Raw genomic sequence first — 15,602 nt, 5'->3', positions numbered from 1 at the left:
GACAGGTTTAGTAGGGCAGGCTAAAGGAAAAAAAAGGAAAAAACTCCACAAACCAAACCAAACATAAAGCAGAGACCAGGAGGAGGCAATAAACAACCCCGCAGGGCAGGGGGGGAGCCGCGATGCTGAACCTCCCGATGTGATTCTCACTGATGGTGCTGAGAAATCCTGTCGGCTGTAGGCAGCACCGAGTTTTGGGTGGAAAGACATTATTCAGGCATCACGTTGAAAACAACACAATCAAAAGACACGAACGCTTTATGCATTTACATGTATTTTGGAGGTTGCAAGCAAATACCAGTGAAAGCATCCATGGAGCTGTTTAGCTTGCCTTTTGAAAGCTGTTGGATGTAATGGCAGGACTATACGTTAGAAAAATAATTTGTTTTTTTAATTCCGTAGTCATTCTGAGGATTTTAAAATTTATTTATTTTCTTTTCAGTGTGCTATGCTGTCAAATGATAGTGTCTGTTACAGTCAGAGTGAATGAAGGCAATTCATTATTTGCCTGGTAATTTTAAGAGAGAAAGACACTTTTAATTGGCCAAGAGAAAACAAAACATAGTTCAGGCTTAGGGAAAGCAAGATTTCTGTCTCCACCATCACATACTGGAAGGCTCCAGAAGCTGAATGTCCTTGCTTTCCCAGTGGCCTTCACCTTTTGCTCCTAGCACGGCAGATTTTATGGCTAATTTCCGGCAATTTATCCTGGCAGTTTGAGGAGGAATTCCTTTGGGAATAATATGCATAATTTGCATAAATCATTCTGATAGCATGTATATCAGCATGTAGCTCCTGTCTAGGGCTGCATCTCTCGCTTTGTAATCAAAACTGACTATTTTTCCACCAGTGTGTATGGGCGCTGTTATATGTGACTTCATTCCTTCTAATCATCAGTGTGAAAAATAGCCTAAAATAGGGTTTCATTTGCACATAATAATCCATTTGTGTCTGCATTTATGTTCTGTGATATCAAATAAGCCTTCTCTAAGTGTTCACCAAGGCACTGTAACTGCTGCACCCAAAAGGTTAGGTTTATTAGAGACAGTAGCTACCCAGTGTAGATCCCTCTGAAAAAAAAATAATAACAAACGTTCTTTCACTGAAAATTAAATCTGGTGCAGCATGCATAGCAAATAAAGTGGCCCTGGATGCTTTCTTGCAGGAGGTTTTTCCTTAAGCATGCATTTGTCTAAAGAAATGAGGCTGCGGTCAGCTTTGTGTGGCCAGCGCCGTGATTCAATGTGACGTACAGTGAGTCTGTGCATATTCTTTTGGACTGCCTTCGTTACTATAATCAGGCAGAGTCAAATCGGCTTGTTGGTGACGAAGCCAGAAAAGAACCCTGGTTCCAGAAGATGGCCTCTACTGCGGATAGCCACAAGGCACCTGACACGATAGATTTCAACTGGCAGTGCTCTGGCAACAAAACTTTACGTGGTACAAAGAAAGAGTACAGCCTCCGCTCCCAGACTGTCTTCAACCTGCAGAAAATGAAGCTGGTAACTCCACACTGGTCCACCATTTGGAAATGGTGGTAACATACATAGCGACAGCAGAAATCAAATGAGGAAGAGGGAAGGAGGGGGAAAAAAGAAAATAAAAATAATTATTAAAGCACCGCTAGGAAACAGCAGGTTTACATTTAACTGCCCAAGTGATGTGGTCACATCCTATCGGCGGACATCCTCCCAGAAAGCGCGGCAGTCCCTGCCCGCTGCTGGATCCCAAATGACAATTGGGCAGCATATCTTATGCAGAAGTTAATCACAATAATGGAGCACAAAGTGTGGCTTAGCGGTCAGATCGTAAATGACAAATCTGTTTTACCTTCCAGTACCAGTTATGTGTGGAAGGCGAGCTTGGCTCTCGCTCTGAGCGATCATGCCGATAATCATTAGATGACAAAAGTAATGAGTCACATTATGATCAACAAAGGAGAATGGAGCTTATATGGCTTTGCAGGCTCACATTAAAAAAATAGACAGTCAGCTTTCCACAAATGCTGGAGTTATACATTGAGAGGAATGACAACTGCACAATAAAACTGCAGCCTTTACTTGCAGTTGTCATAGTTCAGCAGACACCAGCCATCGCCGCTGACAGACCAGCTGGGTAGCTTGGGAGGCCTTCCATTCTGCACCGTGAGGTACAGTAAATTATCCAGCACGGTAGAGCAACATCTGTTTCTGTGCTTGTGCCGAACAAACAAGGCAATTTAAAGCATACCAAGGGATAACCAAGCAGCAAATGAACATGACCCTCATTTTTTTTCCCCCCTTCTTACACACATGAGATGCTAAACTTCACTGTGCGAGCGCTACATAAAGAAGCCAGGCTGTTGTTTGATAAGGTGTTGTCAGAGAGATTTTACATATTTTCTGAAGGGGGGGGGGGGGGGGAAGAGAGAGGGAGATATATCTCTCTCATAGTATTGTTATTCTTAGAATCCTCCCACTTCTCTCTTCGTTTCTCTTATACTAAAGCTAGCACTCAGCTTCCAATTCATTCTAGATTTTTTTTTTAAAACTGTTTCAATATACTTATAAATATTCAGTCTTTAAACCCTAATTTGCTATACTTAGTTCACATGCCTTCAAGCATTTGTCTTCCAATTTCCACTGAATAAATGCGTACTAATGAGAAATAGAGCAAGCTGCTGAGGCAAAGCTGGGTGACTTGAGCCTGGCCTGCCACCAGCTTGTGATAGGCAGGCAAATTGAGTTAAAATGAAAAGTCTTGTCAGCTGAAATACAACATGGTAGCCAAACAGCAAGCTGTCAATCATCCAGCCAAAACAAGGGACTGCAGGTAATAAAAGGTCATTGCGAATCATAAGTGCATTTGGCTTTCGTAGGCAAGTTAATTTTAATTAAACATGATCTCTATCTGTAAATGTTTTATAAAACTTATTGTGCATAATGGATTGTTAATTTTACACTAACACATAGCAGGTAATAGGGTACTATAATTATTAGAGTGTATTGTAGGAAAATAGCTATCAAGTATGCAAATATTTGGGGGGGGGTCATTTACCCACAGGCATCACGGTGTGCCAACACAAACGATAATCTGAAACAAGTACATTTGCATCTTACTAAGATCTAAATGGTACTGCCCAGCCCGTTCCAGGAAAATATATTCATTTCCCTCAATCCAACCAACGATTTTAATGTTTAGCATTTGTGTTACGACTACACACTCTGGATTAGCTGTTTTTGGGTTCCTACCCTTTCTCGTGTACAAAACAATTTTTCAAGCTGTGCTCTTTTCGCAGGAAATATCTGGGATTCAGCAATGACCTGGGGCAAGAATACTTCACCATATAAATGAATGGACTAATATTAAACAAACGAACTGACTGAACATGCCTAGCATTAAACATGTACTAAGTATATCTCTGCTTTACCCTTTGAATTTCTATTATAACCATAAAAACTGACAGACCACTCTCATGTGTCATTTACCATATTAGAGCTCTGTTGTAAGCCATAACGACTACTAATGTATGTTACTCTGCACACACAAATATGCGTGTTTGGGTTTCGGGGAAAAGTCTTACACAGACAAAACAAAGTGTGCTGCCCCAGAAATGCCATCAGAAAAAAATAATCAGGGCCAATATTTGCTAGTTTTGCTGGGGGTTAAAAGCTTTTTAAAATTTTTATTAAAAAATCACATACTTAGGCTTTGAATTTAGAAGTAAATCAGGCCATGTTGTTCCCTAGACGCAAAGAATCCGACCATAATAACAACATTGCTTCCTGAGAAAGGTTTTTTAGGAATTCTTGCTTGTTCTCCATAGCATGAGGAATCCAAAAAAAGTCTTGTTATAGTAGGCCAAAATGAGGACAGAGAATCAGAGTGCTTAAAACAGGAGAATGAAATGACAAGGTGATGAACATACAAGAATCCCACCTGGTCTGCCTTACTCAAGAGCAGGGATACAAATCCTTGTTTCCTACACTCTAGGTTGACACAAGGGGAGTGGGAAGAGGAAAAGCTCAGTGTTGGAGGTTGGGGTCAGTGAGCTGCAAGGACAAAGGCAGTGCTGGTCTACCGTCTTCCTGTGACACAGGGATTTTTGATGTGCAAGCAATGCAAATTGGGACTTTTGTCCCTCCTACACATTTATTAAGAAAACATCCCTTTCCCCTTTCCACTGAAGCATGACTTCAATTCTCTTATGGTACAGATTTTTTTTCTATATTATTATTTTATGGGACAGTATCCAGCCCTTTATGACTTAAGTACCAGAAGAATTGAAATCTAGCTTCTGTTCATATCACATTACGTTTAACGTGATTATAAAATTTAACAAAAGCGTTACAAGAATACTACAAAGTAGGATGTGGCACTTTCCTCTCAACACATAAATCAAATGTTACCAACGTACTTCAAGATTTCAAGGAGCAGCAGAGGAATGACACAGTTAATGTTTTAAACTGTTCATACCATTTTGCACCAGATGGTTTTAGTGAAGCGCATGCTTTTATTTTCCTTATTCCTATACTTTTGGGGTGCCTTTTTTTTTCTTTTCCCTTGCCATTCTCATCTCAGTCTCCAAATAAAAAATAAATTCTCTCTTGATCTTCTTGACGCTCTGTAACTTTCCTTTTCTCTTATTTTTTGGTGGATGCCACCTCTGATGTGAAGCAGTTTTACTTGTGTTCCTTAAAAGTGCACTGAATGCTTTGAATGTCATGTTATTCTTGAGAAGTGTCCCTGTCATCTCATACCTCCCCTACTTCAAAAGCATTCTCCATCAGTTAGAGATAAATCTGCACCAAAACAGCCATGACTCCAGATGAAACCAATTTACTAGACTCACGCTATATAAGATTAACATTAATGCTCTAACAAAAAGTAGCTGGATCAAACTCAATTTTATATTTGTACTATGAGAAGCAAATCAAGTTTGAACACAATTCTCAAGACATGCCACATTGATTGGTCCTGGAGAATGGCAGCTAGTACTTAGATCCAAACCAGGCACAGAGACTACACTTCTCCCTTGACACAGCTTCATTTAAGAGTGGAACATCAATTCAGGCCATGAGCTACCAAGACATATAGACATGAACTACCAAAACATATAGACGTGAGCTCAGTTTTAGCAGGAGTGTTTCTAATATTTAAAAAGAGAGGAATATTGAACCTTTAAGCTTTTATTCAGCTGTTGTATACCCTACTAACACTACCTATGAAGAATTTCAGATGCTTAAAGGTCAGGTTCATACCTGCTACACCCTCTTTCCTCCCTTGGGCTAATTTTAGCATTTATCTTGCCAGTGCCTGTGCACTAGCAAATGAAGTGAAACCATCAGCTGATGCTCTGAAGGCCTTTCCAGCTCCTGGATCAAACTAATTCCAATGGCCACTGGCAAGGGTCTCCCTCTGAACCCCTGATCCAGAATTCTGTATTTCCCTTAAAGCTCCCTATTTGGCATCAAGGTACTTTTTTCAATACTGAAAACACCACTTCTACTTTGCAAAGCTTTACCTTCTTGTATTTCATTTGGAGGCACTGCTCAACTGAAGCACACTTTAGAAGTCTTTTTGTTGTGTTATAGGGAGAGAAAGAAAGAAACTGCTTGTGAAAAAATTACATTTGCAGTTTAAATACATTATCCCACTTTAATTTCAGAAAAGGGTCTTTCTTGGCAGTACCATACAGAAGTATTTGAAATGCATTAACACTTCGGCAGATGCTCAGAATCAAACAACTTAATAGGCATCAACTTTTTTTCAAATAATTGCAAAGCTTCAATTTAGCCTTTTGCATACCTTGCATAGTTAATTACCTAGGCTTTAATGTTTACATGCAATGAGAGTATCTACAGCTATAAACTACATAATTTATAATTGATGTAAATGGGTGTTATTATGTCAATTAGGCAGCTGTGTCCTCCACCTTCTCAGTAAACAGAAATGAGTGATAAACCGAGTTTGCCGGGAGAGCCCCTCTTTTCTTCCTAACAGATAAAAATAAATTACCTAGGTAGACCAGGTTGTCCAATTGTTCTCTGGTGAGGTGGATGTTATACGTGGGCCCTCTCTTTTGACCTGTTGACTGCAGCAAATGGTCAATCTCGTCACGCACCGCTGCAAGAGCTTCTGGGTGCCGCAGAAGATAATACATGGCCCAGAATGTAGCTGGAATCGTGTTTCCCACAGAGGCCCACAGGAAGGCAAAATGATGTGCTGGGAGAAAATAAGTGAAAAGGAAGATTAATAGCGTTTATTACACTGATTAGATTTGCAGTGTGCTAATTAAAAGATGTTAGGACACAGACCTAGCCAAGGATCAGTGAATGCTAATGAGGACCAATAGGCTTCTGAAGTCTAATTTTCTGCTTAATGAGAATAGTTTGAAATGTAATGTCGGGGGGGGGGGGGGGAATAAGGGGAGGAAATGCAGCTCAGTTATAATCTTTCTCATTATCACCATTAAGTATCTTGTTTTACCACCTCAGCACAAAAAAAAAAATCAATTATCATAGAGGGTTGTTTCAGAGTAAAACATTTTATCATTAGCCAATTAGAAAGAACATAAAAAAATTTCAAGGTCGCCATTTTGCCTTTTTATTTCAAAGGTCTATAGTAAATTATTTTATTTTAGACAAGCAATCATTCATAAGTTTCCTACCTGCTTTGTCATAATCTCCAAGCAGCTCATATTTCTCAAATATATCTTGTCTGGCTTGGACCACTTTTGACCCTCCCAGCCATTTTGTCATGTTCTGAAGTAAAAAATGATGTATAAGCTCCTTCCGAACCTTCTTGGTAGCTCCTAGCAACTCAATTGGTATGTTTGCAGCTAAATAGGGAAAGCTGGCATCAAACTTGATAAATTTGTCTCTGATTTCACTAATAACTTTGTGGCCATCTGCAGCAGGAACTCTTCCATATAGTGTTACAAAACTGGCTTCAAACATTACAGAGCAGCAGAATTTGTACATTTTTTCTGTTTCCCAATCTGTTGCTTGTGAGCATTTCCATTCAAATATATCCTGGAGATTTTTCATCATGTGGTCAGAAATGATATCCAAAGGCTTGCCTTGTAAATACTGGTAGATTCTGTGCAGGTTTTCCTTGAGATCAGGGAACTTTCCTTTTGACAAGGCTGGGTAGTCAAAAGTTTTGGAAGCCATTTTATCAGCAAATTCATGAAATTCAAGTTGCTTGCTATTTCGAATGACATAGACATATTGAAATGGGTCCATGATAAAGGTAATATATCTACCTGAATAGAATAAAAGAAAAAAACAGAGATGTGCATGTTTATAATCTGGTGACACTTTCAGAAGTAGTAACTGAAAATAAGCCAATGTCTGGGAAAAAAGCACAAAGAAAATCCCCAAAACAAAGATCTGTGAAGATATCTGTAAAGTGGAAAGAAAAAAAGAAGATGTAGCAAGTTTTATTTCAAGTTTTATTTAGATTCTCTTTGTCAGGATGCAGCATTCCACCTGTGTACACTTTTATGGCTCTTCTACAATCAACGTGAAGCCATTTCCATGTAGACTGATCTACTGGTTTTGCTAACAGTAGGGTGTGGTCTCTCCAGTTGTGGCACTCTGAAATAAATAATTTATTACTTTGGTATAATTCATGGAAATATAATGTGGACTCATAGCAGCATTTGAAAGCTGTAGTTTTTTACCAGCAGAAAGGGAGAAACACACACATTTCACCTGCATGGAGAAAAGTGAACGACGGGGGCTGGAGCGGAAGACATGCCACCTAGGCAGCTCTTCTTCAAGCAGATGACATAGACACTCAAAATCTGCTGCTTATGGATTTAACTGCACACTGCAAACCTCCAACATTTAAAGCCCCTCTCACATCTGTTTTTTTCCTGAAGTTTTGCTTTTTATTAAGAATGTGCTTAGCATCTGTAAAATGACTACCTCAAGATTTGATTTTGAAGCCACAGGTTACAATGGAGTGATACCATTTTTAAGATGGGTGCCCTCTTGGGGTACACACTGTCCCAGCACTAGCATGCATTGTGCCAGAGTGCACCGACAACTTCCTACCCTTCCTGAGGTATTTAATGCGGCGACACAGCTGTACCTTCAGCTGCTTGTACAGAGGAACAGGACGGCTTTTTCAAGTTGCCCATGCCAGAAAAATCCTGCAATTTTTCCCTAAGCTTTAAGTCAAAGAAGGGCATTTTGGTGAACTATCATGAATCAAAATGCTAATGCTCCCAAAGCTCAATAAAATCTTAACTCTTTATAGATGATTCCCATGTTAAGTCTTAATTTAGAGTTTCTGATTCTTAAATTGAACAGAGAGGTGCATTAGGGAAAAAGGGTACCCATTAAAATGTACACATCATCTGTGAAATATCCTAGCTATAAACTCAGGAAAATAGCAAAGCTTCCAGCACCTACAGTCTAATTCTGTCTTACTAAAGGGATGAATCTCCTTTGATTTTAATGGGAACACTACATGCTTAACTGAGGACCAAATTTGGCTTTGTGACAGATGTCCTGAGATAAAGTAGTCACTACCACTAAAAATGTCAACAAGTATCCATGGTTACCATATAGTGATATTTGAATTATCATAGTCATTCCGTATCCTGACTTGTGTATACACACAGTGCTCTACGGTAAATCTGGGTGCACTCTGGACTTCCTCTGCAATTACCAGCTGCCATAATTTCCCCCCTGATTACATCCATTGCAATCCCAGTGAACCAGTAAGGAAACACAAGGGATAAATTGAGACAGAATTTGACCCCCTTTTTGGTCAACAGTGTGTGAAGGTTTTTAAGGTACTTACAGAGTTTGCTTTATTGTAACATAATCAACCATAGGTGTAAAGTAATTTTTAAAGAATAAATATATTGAGAAATCATCATGAAAAAGAGATCCTGAATTCCCAGTTCTCTTTTCTGATAATTTTTTCCTTCCCAGATCACAGAGGCTGACAGGAATTTTTAGTCTCGACTTCTGCAGGATCTTTGTTAAAAGTCCTAGAATTGCTCTCTCTTCCCAGATTTCACCTACTGTCATGCTCTTTATTGAGGCTACCATCTTTGCGATCAAAGCCTGGAAAGAATGCCCATTGGAGCAATTTTTAATAAATAGATTTGGAGTGTTATTAACCCTAAAGATGAAAGCTGGCTTCCTAACTTTGCGTTTACAGGGTAAACAATTTAAGTTAAGATTTTTAATTAATATTAATTTAAACCATCTGTCCACCATCTGCTTATTTCTGATGCAAAATATGAGTTTCTTTGTGATCTTTAATCAGACACTTAGCAAACGCACATCAATTCTTATCATTTTTAAGTAAGAAAATTATTTTCAGCAAATGAGTTTTCAGACAAACAAACAATTTTAGCAATAATTTTAAATCAAAATTCACTCAACACTAGCACATACTTCGGAAAAAAAAAAGATCTCTGAGAAACAGAATATCACAGATCCAGATTTTTATTATTCTCATCAGGTTGCTGGTAGCAAAAAGTAAGTGTGTACCAAAATATAATTCATTTTGTAGAATCAATTCAGGCTCCAGACCACATCACTGCAAGTCAACAATATATATAAACAAATAAAGTAAAATACTTTTGTTACCGCATTTATTAAAGGTCTGTATAGTCAGAAAAGTGGAACCCCTCTATAACAAAGGCAGCTTGTTTACATACCTTACTGAGAATCTAATTTTAGATCTTTTAATTAGAAAAAGACTAAAATCTAGAGCTAATTAACTGCAGTTAGTAAGTTGTTATTGTGAGAGTGGGTATGGGAGCCTTAAGCAATTACAGTCATACTTGCACACAGATGCACTATGCAGCTACACCAGTTACCCCAGTCTCTTCCATACAGGAACAGATTGCTAATTACAAAACCATGCCCCAACACCTCCTCTACCCTGAGCAGCAAACATCCGAACAGGAACAAACTTTCTCACCTCAAGTTATGATTTTAAATTTTGTGAGTGTCAATATGGTCCTTAATTTTACCTTTTAAGTCCTGTCGTCCCTGATGAGGTCTCTTCCCGCTTATTGTTCCTGGTGGTGTCAGAGACCAACAAATGCAAATTTCTCCTAGAGTTTCCAGTTATTACTTGGTATTTTAAAATGCAGCTTCCCCCCTCCCCTCCCATGCCTTTCCATTGTAGCTATGTCAACAACTATCTCTTGAAAGTAGCCTTTTCTGAAACTGAACCAAAATCTTCATGCTCACGAGTTTCCATCAGTGTACTGGTAAAGGTAAATGCCACATCAGCCAAAAGTGGAGGCATATCACATGCTCCACAAATCAGGAAGCCTTAAATATTGAAGTTATTTATATAGAAACTGCTGGGAACTGAGCCTTTCCTTCTTAGATTGTAAAAAAATCCTTCAACACAAAAAACTCAGTAGACATGTCCATACAGAAATGTCACACTCCAAATCCCAGCTGTTTAAGTCACTGAGCTATTTTATTTAGTACCATAGAAACAAGTCAAAATAAGAGATGTATCCTTGTTTCTTTAAAAAAGCCCTCTTGATTTTTTTTTTAAATATGGCTACAGAGAATTCATATTTCCCCATCCAATCCTTCAGTCTGCATTACATCCGTGCTGCAAATAGCCTGGTTATCTCCATTTAGTTTCTACAGTTTCCTAGAAATAGAAGATTGATGTGGAAAATATGAAAATTGTCAACTTTGGTAAATCCGAGCACACAAGCCAGTATTTGTATGATAGTTAAGAAATTACTCTAATAATGCATTCTGGAGATTTTTAATGCTAATGATGAAAGACAAGCATTTCAGACGGCATTTAATGACGGATGTTATTTCAGTAATGCTTACAGCAGGCTTCAGCTTGGTAAGGAGTTAATGTAAATTACCTTTTGCCTAAAAGAGAAAAATGTGATATGTTACTGTAGGTGCATCATGATTTAAAAGAAAAGAATGACTTAGCAGCAGTATTCGAAAAGGCAATTGTGCTTAGTAAAAAACCCCAAGATTATTTTATTAAAAGTTGAGTTAGTCTCAGAGAGAGTGTTGTAAGGTTCAGTATTGTTCCTAATAACTTCTCAGGAAAAGGAGACAAAGTTTAATCCTGAGAAACAATGACAAAACTGTTTCAAGCTCTTTTAAGTTCTTACCTAGCCATCTGACTATGCTGCTGACCCTTAACGAGCAGAGAGGTTGGCTTGGGAAGTATGATCATCTCAACAACACAGACTCTCTCTCTCTCTCTCTCTCCTTCCCCTCCTTATTCTTTTCTTTGCTCTCCCCCCTTTTTTTTTTTTTTTTTTTGGTAAGACTATCGCATTTACGTAATCGTCCTCTTATTAGGGAGATTCTGCTGAACTGCTGACAATGATGTACAGTGGTGCTTCGCTGGCATGACGTTTGGGGAAAACGATTCTGCTGCACCACCACACAAAACCAATTAGAGAACTATTTTCTGCGACAGGTCAGGAATTTACATTGTTTCTCATAGAAAGATGTGCTTTTTAATTTCTTTATTAAGATGACATCCATGTCCCTTGCGACTTTTAGGGATGACAATCATTTGCTCATCACATGGGGAAGTACAATCAGCGAAATCGCATTACCGGTACGGGGCAATGCCAGAAACTCCAAGCATCGTTCCGTATTTTCCAAATGAACTAGTTTGAGAACCAATAATTAGAACAATATATATTGATAGAATTTTTTGACAGGACCTTTAGACACCCACCAGGGGGGTAAAGTAATGACAGTCCATATACAGCAGGCTACTCTGTGTTTGCCGAACGTATAAACATCATCTTTGTCAAATCAGTAAGACACATAGAAATCCTGTAGGTCTTCAGATCAGGACATGATAGGAGGCACTAACTAGCTTCAGCTTCTTCCTTGATTGACAAATTATTTCTCCTTAGTGAAGTCTTGATGGTCAGTATTTTTATACCAAAAAAAGAGAACTTGAAGTGGTATCATCTCTGTTATGACAAATTCACAAAATCAAAGATTTCCCTGCATAAAGCTGAAATCATATCCAGAACTCATTCCATTTACCTCAGTCTTTATCAAGGAAGGCTTCCTCAAAATACCTGAACACAGGGAGATTAGTTGAAATGGAATTTTGTTTAGCATGCAAATGGAAATTTGTGAAAATAAATTACACTCATAGATTGCTTAAACACACAAATCTCTAAACATAGTCTTGCATAAAATAATAAAGAGGTGAAAGAGAAATAAATATTTGATCAGACTCATTAAGGATTCTGAAGTATGACTGTATCTGGTTTTATTAATGTACTAAGGTAGACTCGGAATTATAATTATTAATCTGTAATTGTAAGAAACCTCAACTGTATATAGTGTGAGTGTACATTAACAATAAAAACTACTGTATTTCAACAAAAGTTGGTCTTGTAATGTGTCAAACTCACTTTCAAGACGGAAAAAATCTGAGCATACCAGTTTCCAAAGAAAAAACCCTGAATGAATAAAATAATCACACTTTTAATAGCAATAAAAATGCTTTTTCAAAGGAAAAAAAAGAGCAGATTTGCTAAGAGGAAGAAAAATTTTTTTGATTAAACATACAGCTTGCAATTTAATTATTGACTTTTGAAGAAAAAATAATTTTTATTGCAAAATATTACTTATATGGAAATATAAAGCTAATGCTACTGCTATGGAATTACAAAGCAAACTTTATACTTTACATTTTTATTTGAAAGTCCCTAAAAATACAGGAATAGCTAAAACCAAGATAGACTTAACTCTAAGTTGATCATTTGAACAGGATATCAGCATGTAAAGGTGCAAAAGATTTATTACAACCACCTACACTAGTAAGACTTTGCCTTTTTCTGAACAGAGGAAAATACTGGATTTTAAATTTATTTTAGTAAAAAGTACATCTGTGCGTATATATACATATGTAAATTTATCAATTTAAGTTTCATTCAAGATTTCAGTTTCATTCTGGTTTTCTTCTACAGCTAAGTGTTTACGTGAACTCACTCACATGTTTGTATTTGAGCTAGTGTAGTAGTAATACAGCTATAAATACAAAAAGCAGCAAGGTTATATCATACTTTATTATATTGTTATTTTCAGCAAGCTTGATCAGAGTAAGAGGCTGGCAACGGGAAGTTTCTGTGTTCCAGTCCTATTGTACCACTGAGTCAATGTGTCATTCATTCCCTTGTGTTCCTGTCAACCAGTTGTAAAATGTGTGAGAACATATTCTGCACTTTTTTTCTTAAGTGTTTTCTAAATTTAATCTGATATTTTTCTGTGCGGTGTCAAGATGATGTTAGTTCTCCCTTCTTTAGGAAAAAAAACCCCACAATTAAATGTACTGGCAAAATCTATGTTCATACATCACATGCCTACAAATTCTGTCAATACGCACCTATACCTATATATATATATGCATATATACCCATATATATATGCATATATACCTATATAGTTGTATATAAATCCACATGCTCATAATTATATCCTATGGATACTTATTATGCATACAATACATGTGAATTTAAGTCATTTTTATTGGCCTATACTATAAAAAATGTTTTTGGTTAAGGAAGATTTTAAGCTAAACATTTGAATTCGTATTTAACTACACTGACGGAAAAAATCAGGAGATATACTAAAATATTTCTCACCAGCAATATGTACAGTGAAAATATCTCCGAGTTTCTTTTGCTGATCCAGTAAGAATTTGAAAGCATCTTTTCTAAAAATCAAAGCCTTCCCAAGGTAAGGGATCCAGCCATTTATTAGTGGGGGCTCTCCAGTCTTCCTGTTAAAAACAGAAAAAAAAAATCAGGAATTAACTTTTGCATGAGAGCAACTCATCTTTCTATCTATTTATATATTACACTTAGACCCACCATCTACATATATAATTCTTGCAGTGTATAATATGTTGTACAGAAAGTTCTTCAGATATGATGGCAGGTTAAATCTAATCACACCTCTGAGCACAGAAGGCTCTGTGTGGTGATCAGGAAAAATAAGTGAGAGAAATTGAGATGCATTTAACTACAGGTCGTCCAGTTATTACCATCAAGTTATGAACACAGAAAAATTATATTCGGTAGAAAATCTCCCAGCAAAGAGTCCTCTCATTTTCAATATTTGGCGTGTCAGAGGAAGATGTACTGGAAGGCAATTATGACAGATTTAGGTAAATAGGACGCTGACATACCACACAAACCAACAAGCCTTACAGATATTGTTTTAAGAATTTCAGTTTACCAGCACACAGACCAGCTACCATTCTAACTGAATATCTTTAAAATACAGAATAATAGAGGCTGAACATTTACTATAGTAAATCTTTGTCTCCAAATATTTATAGTCTCCTAAACTAGGAATGTGTATGAATAGTTTAAGATTAAATTCTAGATAATTATATTTTCAACCCAGTCAAAAAAGCAGCCACGGTGTGTTAGTTATGTTTATGTATAAAATCCCTTTTAAGAATCTATTAAGTTACATTTTTCTTTAAAAAGGAAAAAAGGTTCCCGCACTGTCCTATTCCTGTCTGCGAGTAACTGTCTTTCCTTCGTGCTGGTCTTTAGTTGCTTGAATCTGATTTACAACAAAGAAACATAAAGCGTGCTTGCTCTGGAAAGGATTAAAACAAATACTCGTGAACAACTCTGCTGCTACATCCCATCTGTGAAGGTGACTTATACTACATGCAGAACAACCCATTCTGATTAAACACAAGATATTTACTAGCTTGGATCTAATCAAAGATCAAGGGATCACAAGCTTTACTACTATCATACACAGCATGGATTTTTATGTAGCTGGATTAACCCTATCATAGTCACATTCTCCCTTGAACTGCTGTAACAGAAATGAAAAAAAAAAAAAGGTAAACATGATATGCTGTATTTACATTTTTCATTTTCCTAATTAAAACTTTCTGAGCAGGAAATTACCAGCCAGAGATTTGCCCTCTTACTTTAAAAAGTTGCTATAAATTTAATTTACAGATAAACAGATGTGGTCAAACCAAGCTGCATATCTTGATCTCCTTCTGTTTAACTGACTACTAATTCCGAATGTTAATTTTCAAAAACATCCTTTTGTCCTCTAGAAAAACAGTAAACCTTCTGGTCCAAACCCAACAATCTCACAGTCGACACGTTCGCCCTGGCTTTTTTATTTCTTTGGGTTTTGTGGCTTTGGAGTTCTGTTTGTTTTGTGGTAGGTTTTTTTTTTATTGTGGAGAAGGTGGAGCCCCTCTTTTTTCAACACCTCCCATAAACCCCTGCATTATCCATCCTCTAGTGGTCATGTAACAACAATATATGGTCCACAAAACTTTGTAACTGTTAATTCTGTATTAAGTGAATACAAGAAAAGAACTAATCTGAGATTACACGAGAGGGATCACCAGTCCTGGAAGCATAACAGCCCACTCGATACCCTCAATTATCCTCTCCCAAGTCCAAAAAGAATCTGGATGATTTACCCATTTTTTTCCCCCCAGACTGCTAAATCCTGAGAACGTCCGCCTTTCACTTCCCAGGCTGGACACTATGCCCTGTAAGTAGCATCCTGACAAATATTTAGATAGGCTTTTTGTCATCTTCTAATTGAATGCATCTAATTTCACCC

General features: G+C 37.4%; 1 protein-coding gene across 2 annotated transcripts in view; it reads right to left on the bottom strand.

The window, feature by feature from the left end:
• CYP7B1 (cytochrome P450 family 7 subfamily B member 1) overlaps positions 1 to 15,602 on the bottom strand; it is a 129,472-nt gene that overhangs the window by 8,591 nt on the left and 105,279 nt on the right. The window contains exons 2-4 of one of the 2 annotated variants that reach the window (XM_074818337.1): positions 13,631 to 13,767; positions 6,650 to 7,246; positions 5,998 to 6,204 (exon numbers count right to left, since the gene is read on the bottom strand). In XM_074818337.1, coding sequence (XP_074674438.1) covers positions 5,998 to 6,204; positions 6,650 to 7,246; positions 13,631 to 13,767 — 941 coding nt within the window. The remainder of the gene's footprint in view (positions 1 to 5,997; positions 6,205 to 6,649; positions 7,247 to 13,630; positions 13,768 to 15,602) is intronic. The other variant, XM_074818344.1, reaches the window with a different exon arrangement.

Source organism: Strix aluco, chromosome 1 (genome assembly GCF_031877795.1).
Source record: "Strix aluco isolate bStrAlu1 chromosome 1, bStrAlu1.hap1, whole genome shotgun sequence".
Lineage (NCBI taxonomy): Eukaryota > Metazoa > Chordata > Aves > Strigiformes > Strigidae > Strix > Strix aluco.
This window is presented reverse-complemented; position numbering and strand designations above follow the sequence as displayed.